The 26122-nt window shown below is 47.2% G+C and overlaps 1 protein-coding gene across 3 annotated transcripts; it reads right to left on the bottom strand.

Moving 5' to 3' along the window:
• Positions 1 to 28: 28 nt before the first annotated feature.
• EEF1D (eukaryotic translation elongation factor 1 delta) lies at positions 29 to 26122 on the bottom strand. Of its 3 annotated transcripts, XM_042785875.1 has the most exons (9): positions 25990 to 26058; positions 24191 to 24219; positions 13454 to 13577; positions 11498 to 11569; positions 3143 to 3239; positions 2755 to 2858; positions 1628 to 1876; positions 790 to 984; positions 29 to 126 (listed from the first exon to the last, which is right to left on the bottom strand). In XM_042785875.1, the coding sequence occupies exons 3-9, from the start codon at positions 13571 to 13573 to the stop codon at positions 88 to 90; spliced, it is 876 nt and encodes a 291-aa protein (XP_042641809.1). In that variant the 5' UTR covers positions 13574 to 13577; positions 24191 to 24219; positions 25990 to 26058; the 3' UTR covers positions 29 to 87. The 3 variants fall into 3 exon arrangements, with proteins under 3 accessions (XP_042641809.1, XP_042641808.1, XP_042641807.1); XM_042785874.1 differs by lacking the exon at positions 24191 to 24219 and having other exon boundaries at positions 25990 to 26122; XM_042785873.1 differs by lacking the exons at positions 11498 to 11569; positions 24191 to 24219; positions 25990 to 26058 and adding an exon at positions 16133 to 16941.

The following is a 26122-nucleotide window of genomic DNA, read 5'->3' as shown; positions in this document are numbered from 1 at the left end:
CTTGGCAGAGAAAAACCAGCATCCAATCTGCACTCCCAATCTGGCTCTTTATTGGTCAGGGGTTCAGAGGGGGATACAGTTTTGCTTCTAGATCTTGTTGAAAGCAGCGATGTCGACGCTCTGCACCTGGAACGGAAAGAAAAGCAGCGGCTAGAGGCTTTTTCAGACATTTTAAGCAGCGCTCACGTCGGGGATTTCCTCGCAGCGGTGCACTGGCGGTGCTCAGACAAGATGAAGCGTGGCCCGGGTCTCGGGCCAGCTGAGCTCAGAGAACCTTTAAGGACTATTATTGAATATTCTTTGCAGCATCAGTCACAACAGGACACCGCACTGTGCACATCACCGCACAAATCTCCAGCCTAACAAAGATCATCCTATCACGAGTTTCTGGCAACGTTAAGATTAAAATTCCTGGTGTTCCTGCTACGGTTTCCACGGGAGGAGGAAGGATGGAGACACCTCCTCCAGCTCCGGCCGCCGAGGTGAAATATTTGTGTGTCTACCCTGGTGCTGCACAGACTCAGTGTTAAAGAAGGGGTTCCCCAAAATAAAGGTTGGTGGGGGCTGGATGAGCATTTGTAAAATGGCTCTTACAAAGGATCTGCAAGACAGCTGCATCGGCCAGCCTTATTAAGAATAAATATATTTAAATATGCTATACAAGTGGCTCAGCACATTTTCATTGAAACGCATGAAAATAAATCCAAGTTTGCCAAAATCTGCAACCCCCTCTCAGTTAAAAACGACCCCGCGGGGTCGGGCACCACCCGGCTCGCCGGCAAGACTTACGTAGTCTTCAAACTTGGTGATCTCCTCCTCCAGGATGTCCGTCCCAACTTTGTCGTCCTCCACGACGCACTGGATTTGGAGCTTCTTAATGCCGTAGCCTACCGGGACCAGTTTGGAGGCTCCCCACACCAACCCCTCCAGGTGGACGGACCGGACGCACTCCTCCATCTTCGCCATGTCGGTCTCATCGTCCCACTGCAAAAGCGGGAAGAAGGAACCTCAGCGTTTTCCTGGAGGGCACCATTAGCCCCGAGAGGTATCCGGTGCCTTCGAATTCCACGCTCCTCCTCTCTCAGTACGCCTCAGCTGAGCCAAGCTGCCTTTTCTTGGCTACTCTTTTCACCAGAACCAGCTGGTGAGTTAGCCAAGCTAAACCTGACTCCGCAGCAACGCTGCGCAGCGTGTGGTTTCAATTCTCCCTCCGGGCACTGCGGGTGCAAAGAGGGGGGGGGGGATCCTTCCTGCAGCAACACAACGGCTTTGGGGCGCTCATTTTAAAGTGACTTTTAATCAAGGGCATCTCTCAGAGCCCAGAGTTTTTGTTCTACCATGCCCATTTGACAGAGAGTGGTTTGTTCCCATCTTTAGGGCGTTTATTATCTGTTTGTTTTGTTTTGTTTTTTTTCCTCCAAAGAAAAGGGCTAGTCCTGGTCAGGGGAACCCGCGCTTGCCACGCAGGGCAGCAGCACAAAAGCTGCAGCTCCCCGCCACATTATCCCACCTCGCTCTGACCCTTGGGGTTTGGAAATCTGCAGGTCCTCTCTTCCCCAAGTCCACCCAGATGGGCAAGGGAGATGATTTCCAGCCTCACCCAGGAGCTCCCCTACTTGTTACTCACCGGTTTCACATCCAGAAGGATAGAAGACTTGGCAATGAGACCCGGTTTCTTGGCCTTCTTCTCTGCATACTGACGCAGTCTCTCCTCCCGGACTTTGGCAGCCTCTTGGTCTTCCTCTTCATCGTCACTACCAAAAAGGTCAATGTCATCATCGTCATCTTCCTCTGCGGCAGCTGGCTCAACTTTCTTTGCCGGTGAAGCAGATGGGAGCTCCACTTTCTTGGAGGGAACGCTGAACGGTTCCACTTTCTTCATCGGGGTGACGTGCGTTCGAGTTTGCAGCGAGGAAAAAAGGGGAGAAGATTAACCCGAAGCTGAATCGGAGCAGCACTCGAGAGCAGCTCAGCAACACAAGTCTACGTTGCTCAAGACAGCCAAAGCGGCCCACGCCACGTGATTTGTCCGAAGGATCGGCCATCAAAATAAGACTTTTGATCAGCTGGACCTTTGCATCGGCCCAGCATGGCCGTACATGTATTTCTAGAGTAAAAAATACCACGTAGCCAAGAGCTGATCCTTCTCCTAAAGGCTCAGGATATCTAAACCATGACTCCGAGTGGGACAGCAGCTGGGGACGCGACCAAGCATCTTCCCCGAGCCTGAGGAGGGGCCTACACATTCTGTAGGCTTACTGCAGAGAGCACCAGCACCACTGGTAGCACTACAACAAGAATCAATCAAATCCACGCCAGGCTTTCAGCTCCCAACAGAGCTTTCTCTTAAATTAAATTAAATACATTCTCAGAGAGGATATCTGTTAAAAAAGCGTCACCGATTCTGTTCATCTGTTGTAACAAAGTGCTGTTTTACCTGGTTGCCTCCACGGAACTCACAGGACCGTGGGCTAAATGATAATCAAGTATATATTAACTCTAAACTTCCACAGATCCCCACCAGAGCTCTCCCTAGCTGAAATCTCACCCGTAGCCTCCTTGCTGGTCTTAGGGCAGAACACTCCCCTTCACACGTACAATTTGGGAAAGATAAGGCAGCTGCCAAAACTGCTGGCAAACCTGCAGCGAACTCATCCTAACTACGAGCATCTCTCAAACAGCCACCAGACCTTGGAAATGCCCCGGCACTTTGTGACGTGAAGCGTTCAGGAGGGGCACTTTGCCAAGGCTCACCTGGGTTGGAGGAACCGGTGAGGGCTGGTGGGAGGTAGATGACTTTTCCAGAGCGTTCAGGCGGCTTTCTAACTTGAAGATGGCCATCTGAAGGTCTGCAACAACTGCAAGAAGAGGGGGTTGGGGGGAAAAAAAAAAAAAAAAAAAATAAAAAGGAACTTTATCTTGTAGGCTCTGCATCAGCTCTCAAGTCAGGGCAAATTTGCTTCTGCTCAAAGGGGGGATTTAAAAACCACCAGTTGCCTCAGTCAGAGGGAAGCCTGCAAAGCTCTGATCGAGACGCTGGCACACGCTCACCTGGCAAGAGACAAACTCAGTAAGGGATACACCCCACAGGAGCAGGACCCCGTCCAATTTTGCTTTCATGCTCGAAGATTCTCCTACTTACCACTGCGAAGGTTTTGATTTTCTACCTCCAGGTGAGAAATTCTGGAAAGGAGTTCATTCTGGTCACCGGCAGACGCGGAAGAGGTTGTGCTTGCACTCTGCAACAAGGAAAAATGAGCTGAAACAGATCTGCTCACCTACTCCCAAAGCCCAGTGGTTCAGTGAAGCAAAGCAGAGTTATGCCTTCAGGGAAGAAGAAAATACGAGAGCTAATCTAAGAACAAAGACATTTTCTCTAAAGGCTTTATAAAAAGACTATACTAGCTCTATAGAATGAAGCATGAAACCTCTATCTCAAGAAATTTCAGCTGGCACTGATGAGCAAAGGATAAAGTCATCCTTTACGGACTCAGATCACAGACTGCCACTAAACACACGTAAAGTTTGGAAGTTCCACACCAAGCCCCTTCAACGGGGCAGCTGGTCTCCTCTTACAAACCGAGGCACAGAGCTGAGAAGCGACCCCCCTAATGTCACACAGCGAGTCGCTGTGGAAGCTGGAAAGAGATCCCGGCATTTCTGTACTCCCACCTTCCCCAGTCCAGCCTTTAATTCTTCTCAAAACAATTTAATCCTACTTTAACACATCCTGAGGGGGCAATTGTTCCAATCAGGCTTCAAAAGTATTTAACAAAATGCTTTCCCTTTCTTTTTTTTTTTTTTTAGGAAGGCCTTATCTATAAATTCAAATCAGCAAAGGGAAAGAAAATAACAGGCCCTTGTGCTTTAAGTGTCATTTATAACTGAACATAACAATAGAGGAAATCATTTATACTCTTTCAAGGGCACCCTGTGTAGAATTATAACGTGGCTCTCGGTCGCAGTTGACACGATTCTGAGATCTCAGCACTGAAGACGAAGAAAGGGAAAAATGGGGGGTTAAGATGAAGAGAGAGGAACGTGGGGCGCACAGAAAGCAGATCTCAGGGTGCCCGGCCCTGGGAGACACGGAACAGTGTGAGCTGCTCCTAGCAGGAAGGTCAGCGAGACCCATCTCCACCCACCCAAAAAGAGGCAGGGGCCAGAGGTCAAAAAGCACCAGGAACTCAGTCCCCGCCGCAGCCTCAGGAACACGAGGGCAGATCTGCAGTCCCCGGACACCAAGCTGAGACTGTTAGAAGCTCCTGATATCCAGGGTGAGCTACAACCATGTGCCAAAGGACACGTGCTTCTCGCGGGAAGGAAGGAGAGCTCGGTTCATCTCTCCGTGGCAGGGCTGCCCGTGCCCTACAACGCCCTCTCAAATCACCCGACCGGCTCCATCGGTGCGCAGGTGACTTACAGTTGAGCGGCCCGACTGCCTCTTGTGACGGGCAGGAGCTTCTTTACTACGTGGAACTGTCTTCTGCTGCAAAGGGCAAAAGGTTTGGGGGATGTTTGGTTCAACGCGGAAGATAGAAAAGGATTTCGCTCATGCTGGAAGAGGCAAGTTCAAGTGCAGGAAGCAGATCCACATGCAAGACACAATCGTCAAGCGACGAGATACAGCCTCACACCAACTACACGCTGAACAAAAGCCTGCACAGAACCATTTATCCAGGAACTCTGCCATCGTCATTTTAAACACCTCGGCGCTCGCAGAAAGGTCACGCAGCTGGGCGGCAGGATTAGATTGAGATGGTGAGAGCCCGGGCTGGGTCATCTCCTCATCTGTAAAATCAGAGGTGCGGCAGCTGCACGCGTCGCTGCAGCCTCCGCCAGCTCTCCTGACGTTAGATCAAAATCTAATCGAGATGCAGAAACACGTGCAAAGTCACCAAGGCTCTTAAATCCGCGATTACCACTAATGCATCTCTCCCAGAGAGGAGCAAAGCAACACACCACCAGGCTGCACTAAGAATCTGATGAGACCCCTGCGTGGGCTTCCAGCCTCACGTGCACCACCGAGAGCAGAGGCTGCTCACCACCACACCGGGCTAGCCCTTAGCTTTATGCACCAAGGAGAAAAATTGAAGCTCAGATACTCAGACCTCTTCCTGCTCTAGTTATACCTGCAGGGCCAAGGTCTAAGATAATCCAGTGAAAAGTGAATTCTGGCAGTAGTCACATCCATCCCTACCCCGTGAAAAAGCACTTCTTTGATTCATGACCAAGCACAGGAGCAAAGAGATATGCAGCTATTTTTTTTCTTATTTTTTTTTTTTCCAAAAGCAGCCTGCTGGTTCAGCTAAGCAGCAAGCACCACAGATTTTTTTTTTTTTTTTTTTGGGCAGGTTGAAGCCCCGCTCACGTTTTCCCAAGCCAAATGCTGAAGCCTTTGAGCAGGCTCTGCGCTTGCCCCGGGCTATCCTGCGCACGTTCAAGACGCCGTAAGATGGTTACGCCTAATTGGTGCTGCGGGACGGCTCGCTTTTAAACCCTGGCTTTCAGCTTTCGTGGGAGCATTTGCCACAGAACCCAGCTGTGCCTCCACATTTCCCTGTTTGCAATAACCCCACAAAAATGAGAAACCTGAATTGAGGCCGTACCATCTACCTTTACACTTATCTGCTGCCGTCCTGGAGCCTCACGCCGAACAGGTCAGCCCTGCTCTTCCCTGTAGTCCCGCAGGAAAAACATCTGCAGCTTGCCAGGAGGCCCCCAGCTCCAGACAAACTCGCCAGCCTTGCGTGGTTACGTCATTTAGGGGAAGAGTTTGAGAAAAATCACAGCCATTTTCCTCAGAAAGGCTGTAGCTGTGGCTTGCAAGAGCAAGGCGAGAGGACTTTGGAACACCCTGCTCTGCCTGAAGCTGTTCTCAACGCAGGAGAGCGCGGAAGAAAATGACATTTTGTTACTTCAACAGACCTTCTGAGTAGTATAAAATACTAGAATACAAAGCGAGCTGTTTATTGCTGTCAAGAGCTGTTTGTAAAGCTTTGGGTAGCAACCAGGTAACTCTGTAGAGCAAGGCAGAGCTCTACAATGCACAAATTCCTCCCCTTTCCACACTTCCTTTGCCAGCTTACGTTGAGCCTGCACGTGAGACGACATTAAGGTTGCAAACACAGCTAATGAAGCCCAGGAGAGTCAGCATTTTCAGTGGGGCACTGAAGTATGCACGCCTGCCCATCAGTATGCAGGAAATACAGGTAGCACAGGCACTCCAGGAGCTGCAGCACAGATATCTGGGTGGCTCCGTGGGGAGTCATCTCACCTCCAGGATTTCTCAGCTGCGAGTTGCTAATGAGGTCTCTGCAGAAATGGCAAGATCAGTTAACAACCGGGATGCACCTACAGGTTAAACGCCCACAAAATTTGTGTGAATAGTTCAGTGTTGTGCATCTGGAGGAACAGATTCAGCGTATTACATGCGCTAGCCCTGGATTCACTTGCTCCTCCGTGCTGTATTTCTCACAACTGTTTAAAAGGGAGGTTTGCAACACGGTGGAGGCTCATAGTGGTCCAAGATGTGGCACAGCAGAGGGACAAGAAGATGCTCGGAGGGCTGAAGCAGCTCCCCTGGGAGGCCAGGCTGAGAGAGTTGTTGGGGTTCAGCCTGGAGAAGAGAAGGCTCCGGGGAGCCCTTCGAGCGGCCTCCCAGGGCTTAAAGGGGGGGACAGGGAAGATGGGGAGAGACTTTTTACAAAGTCCTGTAGTGACAGGATGAGGGGCAACGGTTCTAAACTGAAAGAAGTTAGGTTTAGATTGGACATAAGAAGAAATTCTTAATGATGAGGGTGGTGAGACACTGGCCCAGGGTGCCCAGAGAATCTGTGGCTGCCCCCTCCCTGGAAGGGTTCAAGGCCAGGTTGGACGGGGCTGGGAGCCCCCTGGGCTGGGACCAGATGATCTTTAAGGCCCCTTCCAACCCAAACCAGTCTGTGATTTAAATCAACACCCTGTGGAATTCAGACATGACTTGTTAATCCTGGGCAACCCCAGGGCAGGGTGATTCCGAGCACAGACACCTCTTGCTGGCAAGAGGGTTGCCATCCCCAAGGTCAAGCAAACAAGAGATTCAAGTTCTTCATGAACTGGGCGAGCCTGGAAACCTGTGACCTGTGTAAAGCACGGTGTAAGAGGCACGATGCTGAACCAACTTCCCAATTCTGGAAGGTGGTCAAGCCACACTATCAGAAATTGTGGAAGAGTTGCCTTTGTGAGACCTGAGGTGAGGATTCTTCAAGCTTTTAGAGATGCGGTCACCAACCTCAGCTACACACTACCTAGAGTGTGTTTTTTCCTCCACACAACCATGCACTATTTCCTCTTCATATTCAACTATGCCAAGAGGCAGCTCGACACAAGTGTTTGTGAATTTTATCAAGGACAGTAATTCAAAATCCCAAAGGTGGGGAGTTCCAAAGCATCACTGCAGTCACCTCCTGCACGGTGCCACGGATGGAGCTCTTAAAATCTTTGGTTTTTTCTAAGCTTACGCCACAGTTGTGCTGAACCCACACCAGCGACACACTGACCAACGCTGCCATGTCTTCAAAATATTTTGCATAGCAGAAGTGTTCTCCAAGCCTGGAACCACACCAAGGACTGCATATAAATTCAATCATCCAAGCAAATTAAAACCTTGGGAATTCTTGCTTATAAAAGGGTAGAAAACAGAATCTAGCCTCAGCCTCAAGGGGCTATCAACAGCTGGCCCTCTCTCAAGTTTGACTCTCTTAAAACATACTCTAAATATCAGAGACAAGAATACTGATAACAAAGGAGAAGTTGGCAAAGGTTACGTTTCTACATATCAGCTCAAAGAAATGTGTCTGGACAACTACAGCTAAGAGCTCTTGTCTTGGTATGTCAGGCCTAACTACCGGCTGTGGCTGGAAAGCTGGCACTTCCCTCACGACAAGTAGTAGTATCTGGAGGTACCAGCCCTTTTCTCTTCATTTGAATCAACAGCACGCAGATTTTACAAGCTCTGTTACAGACGTGGTGTGTAGGTTTTCCAGTCCAGAGCTCACAAGGCACTCACAGCTTCATCCAAAAAAAAAAAAAAAACCAAAAAACCGATTTTGTGCACACAGAGATACAACACCCTTCCCCTTAGGTCAGTCTAACTGAGCTCTGGAAACATGGAAAGTTTAGCCATGGTCAGATATACAAAACTGAACTGTGGCGAGATGATGTTGAAGACCTAAAAGAGGCTTTCCCCCACACCTAAGACCAGCAGGATGGATCCTGGCTGGTTTCCTACAGCGGGTGTGACCCTTCCCTGCACACAGATGCGTTTCTGAACGTGGTCTCCAAACACTTCAGCAAGATCAGAGGTTTCCCGGGAGCTTTTCTCCTTTGAAACCCACACGGCAGGAAACGCACAAGTGCAGAGGCTTTGTAAGAGGGAGCTTGGGCAGAAAAGGGAAAATAACAGAGCTTCAGACTCCCACACCAGCTGCCTACCAGCGACACCTCTTTCGTTACAGCCCCCAGGGAGGTTGTGGGAAGTGCGAGTTCAGTCACCCGCTCCGGTGGACTTGCTTATGATCTCAGGCAAGTCAATCCCTCCCGTGCCTCGGGTTCCCAGCTGCAAGATCTCTCACCACCCCGCCGTCTCAACGCCGCCAGCTGCAGTACCGCACGCGTTAACAACTCGATAGCGAGGAAAGCGTTAGCGATCGAGCCAACTGGAGAGGCTGTTTAAAGCAGAGATGACCATGCATAGCAGGATGAAAGGTATGTGCAAACAAATGTTTCCGGCATCAGAGCTTTGTACCCTCCCTCCTTCGGGAGGTACAAACCATCGCCTCAACCCTTCCGATGCTCATTCACACATTTCAGAAGACCGCTATCCAGCCGAAGCAGATCTGAAACCAGCCTTGGCTGAATTTCACAGCAAGAGGCACTACTCTTTCATCTTCCCATCTGATAAGAGACAACTCTTCACCTTCTACATCTTTATAGACTCCTGACAATAACCCTGCATGTTCAGGTGGGAGGAGAGACTAAATCCTGACTATAAAAACATGCCTCACTATCGTTCTGTAGATCAGACAGTATAAATTTGGCGGAAACATAAAAACAAAGTTTAAGCATGTTCTAAAGTCAAGCCTGCTTTATGCCATGGCTGTCCAAGAGCAATGATGATCCTTCAGAAATGCAAGCCGCAAAAGCTGATTATTTCATATTTCAGACTTGTTCCTCAACAGCTCAGTCTTTTCAACTCACACGTTAACACAGAAGACCCGACCGTGATTTATCTGTTTGAGGTTCCAGGGCAGAGGTGTGGCAATGTATGGAAAAACTGAAAAGGTGAGCTCTCCAGGGTCTTGTATAAACCAGGGTTAAGGAACGATGAGTTAAATGGGATTACAAAACAGAAAGTGCTTCCCCTAATACAGACACGCAGTAACACAATGCTTTTCCTTCAAGTCTTCACTGGAGGTCTCAGTCCACTTTTTGTGACACGCCAGATTCCAGTTTTAAGGTCCTCTGGCTCAAGTCCTGATCTTAAATCCTCAAGCCCACCAAGCTTTCTTCACAGGAACAAAAAAAAAAAAAAAAATCCAGCAGATTAATTTTTTTTTTATACTCAGCACTGACCTCAACAAGTGCCACAGGGGTGGAAAGGACTTTATATTCTCAAATTTCTGTTCTGGCTTTGGGTCTGGTGCTTTGCCAGTTCCCCAGTCTTCCCCATGACAGGGCCTGGACAATCCAATTTACATGCTTCTCACACAAAGAAGCTCTCTAACAGGAGTCCAGGCCAGGGCAAGAAACTCCCCATCTTTGGCAAACCACAGACCATTCTGCAAAATGAGAATATACCTTCAGGACAGACCAGCAGCTCTGCCAGGTGATTTGTATTTAGGTTTCCTGTCCCTGCTCACCGCATCCAGCCTCTGCTCCTGGAGGAGGCAGGTCTTGGAGGAAGCAGTAACCTTGTCCAGCCTGAAAAGGTCTTTCCAAAGGCATTTAACACTGTGCAAAAAATTCCCCAAGCCTGTCTGGGATGGGGCTCATTTCCCCACATATCTGCCCTACTGAAGTCCAAACTAAAAGTCTTTGACAGGGCCTGATGAGAGTCTCTACTGAAAGTCCAGTCTTGTTATTTCAGATCTGAATTTAAATGAGCCAGTTCATGAAAATTTTCCCTAAGCTGTTGGTTGAAATGCGGATGCTGGAATAAGACACTAGCACTAGAAAACTTCAAAGTATTTTCCTCCTCAACATGGGTTGGTTGCTTTTTAACATTACCGAGATGTCCCAACTTTCCATTGATTCCCCTGCTGTAATATTCAAGCTGTATTCAGGGCCACTGAATCTAACTAAATTTAATCCTTTCGTCAAATTTGCCCTGCTCTTCCTGCATCCACTGCCAAGTTTCCAGTCCACTACTGAGTACCTTGGATTGCTCACATGTGCGGTTGCAGAAGTTTGTTTGTTTTTTTTTTTGTGGTGTTGAGTTCAACAGGCACAGTGAGACTACCATGGGGGAAAGCAATTAGCCTAACTCTTTCACGTTCACCCTAAATGTATGGTTCCCTTCTGCTCGTGTTAAGGAGGAATATGAAATATTCCCCTTGAAAAAGGCTCGATTCTGTTATTGTACTGATCTAGACAGAAACTGAGGATGTTAACTACCCCAAAGAAGGAGTTATGAGGCCAAATCAATACAGCGGAAGGATGGATACCCTCAGATGGAAGATATGCGTGGGTATGTAGTAGCCCCACTGCAGAGATAAGAAATAAAGACACATGGGCTGTATCCTGTGAATTTTCTTCACCCATGAAACCACTCCACTTATTAGGTTAAGATCTCAGCTTCCTATAGAAAAAAATTAAAGAGTTTTAACAGTGCTGTCTGCACATATCAGCACAAAAACACCATCAGAAAGGATGTGACTGAACTTCTACGGGACAATCCAGACTTAGAGGTAGTAGCCAAGCTGAATTCCCTAGATGCAGCAGATGGAAGATACCATTTTTTTGCACATACCCTAACTGAAAGCAAAACAGGAAAGAGAAGGTGGCAGCTCAGTGTACCCCAAGAGAGCCATACATACTCCTGCTGGCAGCTCAGTGCTTTACTACTCAGCAAGGTTTATTTTAACAGTGACTCGTAACTTGTTAGATGATACTTGTGCAATAGAGAAGACTTGTGCAACAAACTCTAGCATTCCACCAGGAGAAAAAAAGTAAAGAAATGCACAGCTGGAGACTTCTAACCCAAATCCAGTTAGTTTTAAAAAGCACTGCAGACTAGCAAGCAGGTAAGCAGCATGCAACTCTAGTAGTAACGATACTCTCGGTCGGATGGAGCTATGCTGGTGGTACACCGCGCTGCACGCCTTAGTCTTCTCCTCTAACTTAAAAATTAAGAAGCCACACAATCCATGAAGTGGTCACAGCGGGGTTCTTTGAGATGCACCACAGCTAAAAATGGTTGCGGGTAGCCAGCTGGTGAGAGAGCTCGGGTACTCACTCCGGCCAGCGATTTCTGGATATTCTCCCTGGCTCTGGCAATGTCGCGTAGGATCGTGCTGGCTCCGTTCTCCTGCAAACAGTGCAGAAAGAACCAAGATTTTTTTTTTAAAAATATGAAACATCGGAAACTGGTCAGGGAAGTTAAAAAAAAAAAAAAAATAAAAATAAAGGGGGGAGGGTAAGAATGGGAGAGAGTTCCTTTCAACGATTCAGTAAGTATTGCAAAATCAGCTGCAAAAAGGATTGGTTCTACATCAAGCAGCCCTGATTGCAATCCCTGGTCACATCGGGCCACATGTCCAGAAGATCATCCAGTCAAGAGCTTTTAAATTCTCCATTATTACCCTGAATGGTTTGGACAGCTGCCAGCCAGGCAGAACGTTGGAGTCACTTCAGTACTCCTTAAAGAGCTATCGTTAGGCAGCCCTTTTTGATAGAGTTACCTGTAATTATATTCAAGCAAGAAGTGACAGCCCTAACTGAAGTCTCCTCTCCAGAGAGGTATGACCCAGAGTAGGGCAGCACAAGGGTTTTTTTTTTTCCCCTCCATGCTCCTGCTGCCATGCCCTAGCCTGGATTTGAAGATTCCCCCCTCCTAGGGCACAAATGCAGTTTTTCCACGATCCATTCACCCCTTGCCTCTCCCTGACTGCAACCCCACAAGCAAGATTTGAGACATGAAACTGCCCACAAGCCCCAAACCCCACGTCAAATAGACCACAGAAGAGCAACAGCCTGGACACGTTCAGGTGGATACCGCTTCCCGGTTGCAGGAAGGTTTTAATGAGCATGAATCTTTATCCTTAGCAGCGAAGTGGCTGCTAACCTGCTGCAGAAACTCCCCCAGAGCCTTCACACCACCTCTCAAAGGCAGAACTTCTTCCCTGGAAGCTCCTTATGTGGCATGAAATAGTCTAACTGTTCTTTTAAGAGCACTGCAGAGGTTTGCACTTTTACACCTACTTCAAGCGCTTATCTACAGCTCCTAATTTTTATGCACATGTCCTAGGTGCTGTGCCATCACTATTCTAGCACGGGCAGCAGGAACAGACAGAGCATGCCTAGAAGCTATTCCTTAAGCAAAAAGCTTCCCCTTAAACACTTGCAAGACAGCCATTTAAAACCAAGCAGCTTTCTACAGGACCAACCAAATGCATAAGCAGTTAACGGCTCTTTACATGGCAGGAAGAGGTTACAATGGCTCTGTACCTTTAAATAGTAGTAACTTTGGGGTAATATCTAAAAGCTTGAACAACTTCAGCTCAGGTGTGCTGCAGCAGCACCATGCTTCCCCCCTCCACCTCCTCCCCACAACTCACCAGTACTGGGATGCAGTCTTCTGCAGGAGCACACTGAATATTTCAAGGGGTACAAAGAGGGGAACAGTTCCTTGGTCTCTTTGGAGCCATGGTGCCCTCTCTTCAAACATTATGTCATATATACCCAATATATCTCTTGCCAAGGAAAGCTTAGCTGCTCCAAAATGACAGCAAAACAGCATCTTCCCTGGTTGAAATGGGGACAGGGCAATTCTTTGCACAGCATACCGCCCAGCCCAGTCAAGAGAATCGCAGCTCTCGGGGATGACAGCTCAAAGTGTGCCCCTGGTAGATGACAGATAGCATCCATGCCCTGCCACAGCAGCCTGAAAAGATTAACTGCTGCAACCTGTAACCGGTTTGCCTGGTGTTACGAGGGTATTTCATCTCCCAGTATGCTGGTTATATGGGAGAAATTCTTCCCAGGCCACAGAAGATGGTCTCTCAAAAGGGGTCATGAACTGGGGGTAGGCTTAGGGAGCCCCAGAGAAGACACTCACGCTTGGAAAAAGCAGCACCAAGAGTGGAAATAATACAAAAGCGCACATCCAGGTGGATTGTGTCCTTTTCCCTGCTCTGTACTAGCTCTTAAAGCACGGACACTCTGCTAAATCCCATCTGAGAACAAGTATTACCTGCTGGTGTGAAGAGCTGCCCACAGGCCCGTTCATCTGCTCGTAGTATCTTCTCTCAGCATCATCATACTTGTATTTCTCAAACCAGACCTTGTCATGGAGAAAGTAGTCAACTGCCATTTTTCTGCAGAAAGGAAAGCAAACAAACCCAAAGTGAGTTCCTAAAAGGACTTAAGGTTAGCGGCTTGCAACGAGCTTGTCAAAAGAGCATTTTCTTCCCCCAGAGAGCTGTGCCAGCAGCTCTCTGCTTGGCAGTTTCCCCTCGGGTGGAAAGCTTTAAGTAAACAGGATCCTATTAAGAAAACAGGGCAGCCTAATCACCCACCCATCTGCCTGGCCTGACCTGCATTTAGTGGCAGAACACTGAGTGGGGACAGAATAAAATCAGCTGATCTGTACCTTCTTCCACAAAAAAAGCTTTCAGAGCAGGATTTTCTAGATCATGCTAGACACGTGGTAATCTGCTGCTAAAATACCTTGTGTACGAGAATCGAAAAGGGAGAATGCTTTTAATTCTTAGGATGCCTGGCCATGGGGAAACCAAAGACTGAAGAATACACAACTCCAAGCAGGACATGCCACACTACAGCGTGCCAACGAGGGAGCGCTCTGTGTGTGACAGGCAACTCCTGACATTACAGCTCACAAATTTCAACGCCTTTCAGCCTTCCTTGAACACAACTGTCTTAGGCTAGAGACCTGGTCGTGCCACACTTCAGGAGGTGCACCCCTGAATCCTCCTGTAAGGAACAGCCCGGCACAGCATCCTGTCTGACAGCAACCAGCCTCCAGGAATCCAGATACACACACGATTTACAATGGCACCACAGACGTGCCCTTCTGGAAGCTGCTGCAACTGTTTGGAAATTAAAATCATCAGCAATGCAAGACTTGTAAGGGACAGACACCTACCACTACACAGAGGAACAGCAGAAAACACCCTAACGCTGCTGTGAAATGGTGTTATTTTTCCCCAGTGCAGCAGCTTCCAAAAGTTGTTTCATTTTGTAACTTGAAGATAAGAGGATGCGCCCGTATTTCAAGCCAGGGGACAGCTACAGAACCAGCATCAATTTGAGGAGTGGTGAAAGCAGGGCTAGAACGTCGCAACGAAACCACACCATCACCAGGTTCCACCACACAACGCGGGGAGAGCAACTAATAGCAACCCACAAACCCTTTTCTTATCAGCTCAACCCCCCCCCAGCTCTCCAGTAAAACACTTCCACGGAAGCCAACAGATGAATCTTTTGTAAAACAAGCACTCTTCTCATCTACCCGTTCAGAAGAGACCAGAGGCCACCACACCATACAGGTCCTCTACACTGAAGCCATTCCCAGCGCTCCAACCTCCAACCAAGACCCTGCTTGAGCTGCCAACCAGTACTATTAAAAGAGAATCCCAGTTACAGACAAACTGATGCCACGTATTTTACAAGGACACATGGACTTTCCTGGGGAAGGGTGAAAGGCACGACCAAGTATCTAGTTCTGTCCAACTAAAGAGAAAATTATCCCAAACAGGACAGGGTGCATGCAAGGCATATGCGCTCTAAAACTTGTCTGTAATCCCCTATACCACTTGTTGTGAAGATCTTAAAACCTTTACAATAAAATCCTAACAGATTCCAAGGATCAGAAGCGACAGAAATAAGGCTGGATGCTCCAAGAGCCTTTTCTCCAAGAACATCAGTCTCTACTTTAGCATTGCAAAATAACATTTAAGCACTGGCCTTTGGACAGGCTCCCAGGGCGTTAGAGCCCCCGTGCAACGCTTCAGGGTTCAGCCAGTCATATATAAAAGCACATATGTAACACAGCAAGCATGGTATGATACTGCACCTCATTCAGGACTTTAAAAATGAACTCCTCCTGCCCAGCCCAGCTACATACAAGCACATCAAACAAGCTGTCATCCAGCCAGTCTTGTCCCCAAATTAACAGCAGCTTCCAGACCAAACGGTCTAAGAAATCAGAAAGGCAACTTTCTCCCGCAATGGAGCGAACACAGCACGTGCCAGACTGGTGCCCTAAATTACACTTCGCGGTCGTCCCCAAGCCTTCGTCAAGCTGGATGCGATGCTCAAATGCAGTCATGCCTTGCCCAGAGCTCAGCGACCAGCTTACGTGCTCTGCCAGAGAATTGGGGATAACCGCTTCTCTGAAGGCCCTTCCGGCACTTTAACAGAAACACACAACAAATAAGCACTGCTTTAATTTCTCAAACTCAAAGACAGTAACACTGCATGCTCTGCCATCTCAGCAGGCCTGTTTAAAACGCGGGATTGCTCCCTCCCAAGTTCTCACTTTTATGGCTTTTTGTTTGCAATAGGGATACAAAAAGAGGCACGGCTCCGGGCTTCCCCCATGTGAAGAGGGGGGGTCAAACCTTAGCTCACTTCCCAACCCTAATTTGAAACCCTTAACCCTTGGCACCACACAAATACCACCTTTAGCCACCAGCATTCACCAGAAGGGGGGTTCCTTGAAGGAGTTTCCCCCCAGTTACCCCCCCCCACAAACAGGTTCTCTGGCTCAGGAGCAGCACCTCCCTACAACAGCGCTCAGCCTGCAGACACAAAGAACTCCCATCTTCTTATACATGCAAATTCTTTCAGCTCAATCCTGACCCAGCAGTTTTGCACGTGCGAGTGTTACCCCAGAATAAACTTCTCCTACTTCGTTTCTGGCGCAGGTACGCTCGGAGGATAAGCAGCTGGTTGGGAGGGTTCTACTACTGCGGGTTCCTGCATCCCCGTGCTCTCTCCCGTTCCTGACATTTTCAGAGCCTCGGCTGCGTAGTATCGTGACTCAGCACTGTCGTACGTTGGCTTATGAAGCCACACAGTTTCACTGTCCTCATGCAGAAAAAAGCAGGTAGGCGGAGGTTGCTCAGCGTCGCTGGGAAGCGGAGAGTCGGTGGCCATCTCCGTGTGTCTGACAGCCGTTTGCTTCCCAGCACGGTGGGTCTTCAACGCTCCGGGGCCGCCGCGTTGCTGCTGTCTGACTTTACCCGACGGATGGCCGTCAAACATGTTCTCGTAGAAGCTCTTCTCGGCATCATCATAAAGGGGTTTCTCTAACCACACCTCCGACATGAGAGCCTGCAAGCTTGAAATCTGCGGCTTACCGTTTACTGTCTGGTGTACGGAGCCAAGCAAACCGGTAACAAGGGAAGCAGCGGAATCAGCGACGACATCTGGAGCTAAGCTTGGCGTAGCAGGAGTAGGCAGGGCTGTAACGTAGCCCTCATCCGGCGTCCTCAGCCCCACGTTGCCAGCACTTGACCGCACAGACGGGATGGCTAGGACATTTGGAGGAACAAAGAACTGAGATTTTTCAATAAACACCTCCTCGGCCTTATCAAAGTCAAGCTTGTTGACCCAGACGCCCTGAACAACGTGGTGACAGGCGGACAGACTACCATGGGAGCAGGACAGGGCTGCTGAAAGCATCCTTGGCTTGGGGACATCTTGGACAGCTTTTGACCTGGCTGCTAAAGGGGGGGATTGCTCAGCAGTTAGTGGAGCCTCGGGTGCCTCCTGGTTCTGACAATCCACCATTCTTTTCCTGTACACATTCTCAGCGTGATCATAGAGGGGCTTGTCAAACCACACATGGTCAGATACCAAACCAGCCAGAATAGAGTCTAACTTGGCGGCCGCGTTTTTGGGTTTCGGAGAACGCTTCCGTTTCCTCTGCTTCTTTCCATTCCTTGCTCTCTTCAGGTCTCCCTTGAACTCACTTTCAACAGAGTCATCGTTGCAGACTCCGTTTACAGCCTCTACCTCCTGGCACTCCTCCGGGGCCGCAGCAGCCAGCATCGCTTCTCTTTCGTAATGCAGTCTCTCTGCTTCATCATATTTGTGCTTGTCTACCCACACTTTTTCTACTGGGCAGGGAGGCTTCCTTGTCCTCATCTTCCAAAGAGTGGCAGCATTAAAAGATAAGCACAACAATGTAGTTGCAGCAAAACTAAATAAAGCAAGGGCATGCATCAGACTTCAGTAATTTCTTAAGTAATAGCTTTCGACACTCTTCTATCATGCCATTATTAATCATAGTAAAGAGCCTAAGCATTTAGTTCCATTTTTCCTTTGTTACAAATTTTATCTCAAAGAAAATAAACTGCCTAAACTCATCCAGTTCCTTTAGTCAGAATAACCTTCCTCCTAAAATGCTTCTGCTGTTCTGACAAGTATTCTGCACATGACTATTTAAGAATAAAGGCACTGGCTGGAAGCACTTCAAATTTCACTTCTGAAAACAACTGGCGGGGAAAAAAACAATGAGGTTTTGTTCAAATCCCTGGTAATGTATCAGGTATTATTCCAAGTTAATAGACCAGTCCTTAAGTACTTGTTAAGTATTCTCAACTAAGCACTGTTTTGGGAAGACAGACTAGGATGCCGCAATCCTTGAGTATCTTTAGAGGTCACTGCTTACACCTACTTGTGTTTTGCTCCTAGGAAGCCGGCAGAGGGAGCTGACTGAAAAAAATATGTCTCTCTTTGGTGTAAAAGCCCAGTTACTGGCAAATTAAAGTTGACCAAGAGTCGGAGATCTCACGACTAATTTAGCTTGCCAAAAAGATCTATTAAAATGAAAAATATTGCATCTGCTTCGTGTTTTCCTGCCCTAGGCACACTTTACTACAGGAAAAAGAAAAACAAGCAGCTCCTAGTATGTGTAGACTATTGGAAGACGTATAGGAAACACCTTTCCAAGCACAGAATTTACTGTACTGCTCAAATATCTAGTGAGTACATAACTACCTCTCTGCCAAACACTACATGGTCAGATCCCTAGAGTTAAAAAAAAAAAAAAAAAAAGGGTTGAAAATGAAATACCTGTAAGCCAGCTCTCTCTTTAGCTACCAACAGCAGCAAGTTTTACAGCTACAAATTTATCTGTGACACATTGCCAAATAAAATTCACATACAGCTGAAATACCATCCAGACTTCAGTCGATGGCTTGCAGTTCCAACAGTTCCTGGAAGATTTTACAAGCCTTAAGTCCAGTGCTTGACAGACCAGTAAAAACAATAAACCATTATTGCAAGTATTTTTTTTTTTTTGCCTTTTTAAACTTTCAATTCAAATTTATATAGTTTAAAGTATTAATGTAATACGATATTTCAATTATAAAAATTGCTAGGAAAAGCAAACGTAGATCTTTCTTTTTCTTACTGGAGTTGTGAAACTGGTCTTTCACCAGCTGCTGAAAACACTGTGATGCAGCTAAAACCACTTAAAAATATCTAAATTGAAACTTATTTTGAAGTCATTATTTTACACTATTCTCCTGTATTTTACACCAGTTATGGAGCAATAAAACACTACTTAGGACAGACAACTAGAAACAAACCAGTGCTTTGAATAAACATTAATGTATTTGTTAATATCAACTCCAAAAACACCCCGGTCTGAAGCACAGGCACTGCAAGGTGGGAGCAATGCTACGAGCAAGCAGTAACTCAGGTTTGCTCATCAGGATAAGCTCTGCTACGACTGCTTCCACAGCATTCTCCTCAAGCAGTGAAAAATGACATCATGTACATTACGCGTACAGAAGGCAGGCCAGTGCCACTGAAGAGTCTGCACAAGTTATTCTGAGGTACACGTTCCTGCTGTAAAAAAAAATCATCTCTGAGGCAGCTTCATATTCCTGATCATCTCAGCTGGTGGACAAATAATTTTAAATATTTTTATATTCTTCAGTAGCAAACAGCATCCCCCTTAAAAAAATAATCTTTACCAGGAGATGTCAGTTTAAATGGGATTCTTGGAGGGTAACATCAAAAGGAGGCAACTCTGCTAGAGTGATACCTGGATTTCAGTCACTTGGCAGACTGGAAAAGGCTTAAACAACGCAAATTAGAAGCGTTGTGCACAAAGGCCCTGCTTTTCAGTGCACACATTCTAAACTAGCAGCCATCCAGATCTAGTGTAGCAACCTGTCAGCACAAAATCCATGGGAAAAGCAAAATGTACAACTGAAACCGCACAGGAAGGACAATATGTTTGAATTTTTAGGTTTCTTAGGTCGATAAGGACTCCTAAACACAACCTCGGATTTCTGCATTTGCCTGGTATGTTCTGCTTGGCTCTACATTCATATTCATTTGAGTTATCATAGGGGAAAAAAAAAAAAAAATCATACTTATAGCCTTCAAGAAGATACTTTATTGAGAATACTTCATTAACCCAATGCAGGTGTTCTACTCAGAGGTTACAACTTAAAACTATTTCAGGAAGAACCTCTAGTGGGTGTAAAGAGAAACCCAGACGTGACTCAATACAGCACAAACTGTCACACCTTTAAATATTTAATTTGCATTACAGCCATTAGCTTTTCCTACAGAAAGAGCATGACCATTTGAGAAAAACAAAACCAAAATTTGAAGGGGTTTTTGTTTGTTTGTTTTGGGGTTGGTTGTTTGATTTTTTGTGTGGTTTGTGGTTTGTTTTCTTTAAGTGATTTTGCTCAAGGCCTTAAGCGAACAGCTTCAATCACTGGAGCTGCAGCCCCCATGACGCTCATCTTAAAGGTGAGGTGCCTTACTGAGGACTTCAATTATCATTAGGTTCTCTCAAATCGAAGGACTGTCTTGAATCAGTGAGGCAGAGCTGAATTTAATAAACAAACCTGTAAAAATACACTTATTTTCAGTGGAAATCAGAAAACTGTGCAATCATCTGTCTAGTAAGTATCAGATCAGTGCCTATATTCCCCTGATTTTCCAGAAAGTGCAAAAAAACATATGACAACTAGAAGTACTTACTTTTTTAGCTCCTATGATAGCATTAAGAAAAAGATAAAGTTAGAGAAAGTTTCAAGTTCTAGAGATGCAGCAAGGACACAGAATGACAAAAGCCAAATATATTATCGTATAGTTAACTTCCCCCATACATAATACATTTAATTAAACTTACTGCAGGTTTACTCTCCAGAACTACATTATCTTCATGAACCAACACCACAGACACTCAGTTACTTTTCAATAACAAGCAATGAAAACGTACAGATCCAACAGGATCCACCCATCATGACAGGGAACCAGCCAGAGAAACTCCCAACCTGCCCTACCAATACTGTCAGCTGGTGCAAAAGCGAAGCTCAGGTCCTCCAGTTTCAGATAACTAAACACCAAGAGCAAATACTTTTTAACAACCCTGAAATTGTAACAATTATAATGTCAAATAATGAATTCACATGATTGTAGCTATTTCTACCAGAAGCTGGCAATCTGTACGACATTCTATGAATGAGATCGAAATAAAACGCTAGCACCAGCACTCAGCCTACTAATTTTTCAGGAAAAGGATCAACACAACATGTGAAAGCTTACAGTAGAATTTAAGACTTACACAGAGATGTACCTATGAGGCTACACCTACAAAGCCTGAGGAGACACAGCTTCTCATGTCACCAATTCAACATTAAGTCTAAAAAGGGTATTTCTGCAAAAAACCACAAATCCCCAAGCCAAAGTGACCACAAATGTTCCCCATCAAATCCGCCTCACAGGAAATCAAGTGTTTTTACAAAGATTATTATCAGGGAAAATGTTTGTCAAGGGACTTTACAAGTGGCAATACCATTTTCCAAAAATGAGTCCAAGATACTTGCAACACCTATTTGTTTCCATGAGGGGCTAAACCTTAGGTTTAGTTATGATAAAGACCAGATGCTCAATGAAGTAAAGTTTACAAACACAAGCAAAAGTTGAGGAAAAAATAAAAAAAAAAAGTCATTTCTACTCTGTGGTCGTAAGTTTTCCCAGAGGTTCCTGGGATAAAACATATATGAGGATTTTAATTACACAAACCATCACCTGAGCTGCTGCAGCCAGCCTGATAAGATGAGCTGCAGACCATTGATACCAGACCAGAGCACTACCAGTTCTCCCAGCATACAAATTTATTGCAGACAAGACAAGAACTCACAATCCTACTTCAATCAAGTCTGCTAAATCACCATACGACGAGTGAAGGGAGTATACTTGATCTGACAAAGTCTGCGGGGGCAAATTCACCTCTTCAGAGGTTCTGGAAGAAATTTAAATTGACTTGGACTTCTTAAGAGCCTGCACCACATCACACTGCTCACAGTCAGGTTAAGCTTTAGCACCGCATCAAACCACAGTCTGTGCCATCATTTCAATGCTTCCCACCTGGTATTCCCACCTGCCCATTTCACCTCCTCAAAGTTTCACAATTAAAAGAATATGCTATAGTTTTATATAAACACACACCACTGGCAAAAATCAGAGCACAGAAAGTAGAGCTGAATTAGAGAACCATCAGTCTGCACTTAAAGAGAAGCCAGGAAGCATGAACAGTTATGTCTCCCCCTCAAACCACTCCTAAGACCACATTCATCTGCTGCATAGTATCATTTTTCAGAAGTCAGGCAGTTTTTCCTTTAACGAGCGTTTTTTTAGCACGGAGATAAATTAATACTTTGAGACAGAGGCAGTAAACTTTTTACAAAGTGTTTAAGAAAACACTAATCCGTGAGTGGAGTAGAAAAATGTAAGAAATGTAGGAAAATGCATACACCAGAGACTGGCTCCTCTCTACCCAGGACAATTTTGCTTTTCCAGTGACAGTGCAGACAATCTATTGGGTGTTTTACAAGGCATGAAACCACCAGAAAGGCAAATGTTGTTATGAATCATTATTGTGCCAAATTATCAAATACTCCCAAGTAACAAAAAACATCACAGGTCAATGTTTAGGCCTCCCACACATCGTTAAAGAGGGCTTACAAAAACCTGAAAGAATTTTTAATCATAGCTACGGCTTCAGAGCTTGGGGCTTGCTGTTGTCTTGTCACCACATCCTGGGTATTTCAAGCCAGAACAAATCTGTGCTGTACTTCCAGCGCTGCAGGGAAACGCATAAAGTTAAAAATAGGCAATGAAAAGGTCTCTATTGTTGTTCTGTAAATCCAAAATAGGCTTTGGACTTCAGCTATTGGGCTGCATTATCCCCTTAAGTCTAGCTACTTTCTAAAAAGTCAGCAAAACAAAAACGTACAAGACATTACTCTAAGGCTATAGCCAAAAAAAGAAAGTTAAATCCACTCCATTTATTGGTTTAATGAAAGCCACACTTTCTCTTCTATCCATGAGAAAGTTACATTCCTTCTGAATTGAGAGGCCTATAAATGTGGGGTTTTGGAGGCAGTCAGGTTATCAATGTGTTTGTGTCAGCCTCCCAGAAATGTAAATTCTATCTTGCCTTGCACAGTTTCTTGTACTGGAACTGAACTGCAATTTTAATCTCAGCTGTGTGCCAGGCTGATCTGTCAGCTCCCAACAAGGCACAGCAAGTCAGGCAGCACCATGATTTGAAAGCAGCTCTCCCAGAAATAACAGTTTGATGCGGCTTAAAATATTTCCAGTAGCCTTGGAAAAATATCTTTAGATGAGCAAGAGCAGCAAATCTTATCTGTCACTGATTTCTGGAGGGATGTGACAGCTGTTTTCTGCAAGCCATAACCAAGAGTGCAAGATTACAGTTGCAGTTCAACTCCCTTCTTCAGAAATGGCATCAAAACAGGCATCAGGTGGCACCTGGGGACACAGGATGATGGAGACACAGGGCAGCTCGCTGTGCTTTCACCCCCAAAACAACCCCCATGGACTTAGCCACAAAGGTTAGGCAGGAAAATCCTGATTTCTGCAGGTTCCAGCAGCAACCAAGCCAACACCAGCCGCTCTTCCCCCAGCCCAGCACTGACAGGTTCTCACTACAGGAGATTCTATCCCAATCCTCCATCTGCGTATTTGCTTACGTGCCTTGGCACAGCTGATTCCGACCAGGCCAACATGGTTATAAATTTAGTGCTCTTGTCCTATCACATGTCACACCACCCTCCCCACCAGAAGCTCCTGAACATTCATCCCAACAGCAGCTGGAAAAATAAATTCCAGAAAATCCAGAAAGGGCCCATTTGATGTCAGAGACAGAGCAGAGAGAAGAGAAGGTCCACAGGCACCAGCCTGTTCCTTTCTACAGCCTCAGACCGACACCTGAGCTTTGCCACGCTCAAGACATCTGCACTGCCCACGCCGTCCTAGTGAAATGCTTTTCCTCTTCCCAAAACTGCTACTGCTGCAGTACGAGCCATTGCAGCTAAGAATTTATTTAGGCACCGGTTAGACACAGCTGCCTCGTACCTACCTGCTCAACAGCAAAGGAAAGGCAAGTATCAACCTTGCCCCACCTCCTGCTTTTTTCTTTTTGGTGATTCAGAGTTAAAAGAACCGAGACTGGTTTCACACCAAAGGGTCTGATGGCCTCTTGTAGCTGAAGGGAGCAAATCCACTCCCTCCTCAGCACTGGCACTGAGTCAATGCAGGCAGCTAAAGCAAAAGAAAATAGGAACGCTTGTGCAGTATTGCTCTTCTGCTGGTTTCACTCCCTAAATTTGCTCTCCCCCGACTCACCAGCAGCAGAGACGGTGGCTCAAAGCAGCAGGAGACAGTGGGCTGAGGGACTGCCTTCATCACCTTTGCTATAACACAAAGCTGCACACTAACCTTTAGCCAGGGAAACGACAACGACTCCCAACCTTCATCACCTAAAAACACGACTCTTCGCTCCAAGCAAGAGATAAGCAAGGACATGGGAAATCAGCAGTAGGGAAAGATGGGAAGTCAGCTTCACGAGCAAAAGCAAAGTAGTTGAAAATAAACAGCTTGGGTGAAGAGAAAAAAGGCATACCTGCAAGGTCAGGGAGAAAGAGGGCACACCTAGAAAAGGAGAGGAAAGAATTACAGCTATACGGCCAAGCAAAGTTATTTTCTCCTCCATAGGGAGCACAACTGGACTGTGAACATCGGATTACAATCAATTCCAAAACACCAGTGAGCCGGACATGAAAGAACAATTCCATATTGATTTCAGCAAACACCAGGAGGGGAGGAATGACAGACCGTAGCAGCCTCAGCAACTTTAGCTACCGCTGTAATCCTTCACAAACCCCCAGAGAGCACGTTAGCAGCCTCCGCACAACCACTCCTCCCCAGCTCTGTCCATTCCCCAGATACAGTTTTGAAACGGATACCTCCTGACTGAGCTGTTGCTGAAACAAAAAGGAAAAGGAGAAAGAGCAGGACGAGCTGTCGGAGGCACCACCAAGGTTCTAGAAGGGTTGGGCACACCAGGATGGAGAGGGGAGATGAGCAGAACCCAGATGCACCTACAGAGCAAGGGCAGGACAAGGTGGGGAAATCTGACAATAAAGGGCTCCCAGCTCCACAGCAAGCTGGGAGAGGCAGCTAAGGGTGCTGGGCCATGGGCTGGATCAGGCTGCTGCTTCAGTTACACAAAGCTGCCAGCTGCTCTGTGCCAGGACAGGGCAGCAGCTCCAGTTTCCCTCCGCAGGTGACTCAACAAGAAACCTTTGCCAAGGTAAGGAATGGGGAAAAGTGCAGACCTCCAAGGAACTCAGAGCTGCTGGGGACAGGGGGGTGCCCTAAACTCTCCTCTCCACCAGGGCAGAAATCACACTGACCCCGAGACTGGAAGGGGTGAGGCTCCATGTAGCAGGGCTATCCCCACAACCAGCAACTCAAAAGAGAAGTAGCACATCTTCCTCCCAAAAAGTGGACAGGTTTAGGGAGACCTCTAGCACCCAGCCTTTACACCCGTAACGGGGTACTCTTGCAACCAGCTACTTAGAGCAACCACCTCACAGAGATGGGAGAAGCCTACGAGCCCCCTTCCCTAGACCTGGGAGGGGAAAAGAGCTTTCCCAGGTAACAAGGGGCCCCCCACATCCTCTCTTCTTGGGGTGTGAAGGGAGAAGTGACCCCATGGGGAACGATGGGGCCTCCCACAACCCCCCTTCCAAGACCTATATTAAGGTGAAAAGGACCTAAAAGATTGTGGGGGGCGTGCCACCCCACTAATCCCTGAGTCCTTTGAGCGGGGAAAAATAATCTTAAAGAGCAAGGGCACCTTAAGCCCTCTCCCTCAGGACTCTGGAGGGGAAAGGATCCCAGAGATAATGGGGGGGGAAATCACCTCCATTCCCGAGGCCATGAAGAGGAAGGGACCACACAGACGATGGTGAAACCCCACGACCTCTCCTCCCTGAAAACTATAATGGGGAAGAGACTCCCACATAAAGCGAGGATCCCCCACAACTTCCCCCCCCTTCCCACCACGGCGAGGGAGGCGGCTTCACCCGCAGCGAGGAATCCCCCCAAACCCCCCTTTGCTTGGCCCAGAAGCTGGAAAAGACCCCACAGATAACACGGGGGTGATCACAACCTCCTTCCCGCGGACTGTGAGAGGAGAAAGGGACCCCACGGATGGTCGGGAGCCCCCACAATCCCTTCTCCCGGCCCCCGAGAAGGAAAGAACCCCACAGATCATGAGGGGCTCCCACACCACCACCCGCACACATACACACGCGCAGCTGCAGAAGGAATAAAGGATCCTAGAATCCCCCATTAGCAAGGGGGATGTGGAAAAAGCCCACGGAGCGGGTGAAGAGGAGGGGAGGCTGCACTCACCGGCAGCGCTGGGCCTGGGCAGCCCACGGGCGGCTCCGCTCGCCACGGCCTCCACAAGGCAAAGGGACGCAGCGGGCGGTGCGCGGGGGGTTGTGGGGGCAGCACGGACCACGCGCGGGAGGGGGGGGGGGGC

This window comes from Tyto alba, unplaced genomic scaffold (assembly GCF_018691265.1).
Source record: "Tyto alba isolate M040663 unplaced genomic scaffold, T.alba_DEE_v4.0 Super-Scaffold_9, whole genome shotgun sequence".
NCBI classification, from domain to species: Eukaryota; Metazoa; Chordata; class Aves; order Strigiformes; family Tytonidae; genus Tyto; species Tyto alba.
This window is presented reverse-complemented; position numbering and strand designations above follow the sequence as displayed.

What these genes read in the sequence shown, in the direction of transcription:
- EEF1D (XM_042785873.1), bottom strand. Translation starts at nt 16,908, where the DNA reads ATGCTTTCAGCAGCCCTGTCCTGCTCCCATGGTAGTCTGTCCGCCTGT. An exon ending in GCAGCTCTTCACACCAGCAG is followed by an intron (nt 3,240 to 13,453) that starts GTAATACTTGTT and finishes TCCTTGTTGCAG; the next exon opens with AGTGCAAGCACAACCTCTTC. An exon ending in TCACCAAGTTTGAAGACTAC is followed by an intron (nt 127 to 789) that starts GTAAGTCTTGCC and finishes TTTCCGTTCCAG; the next exon opens with GTGCAGAGCGTCGACATCGC.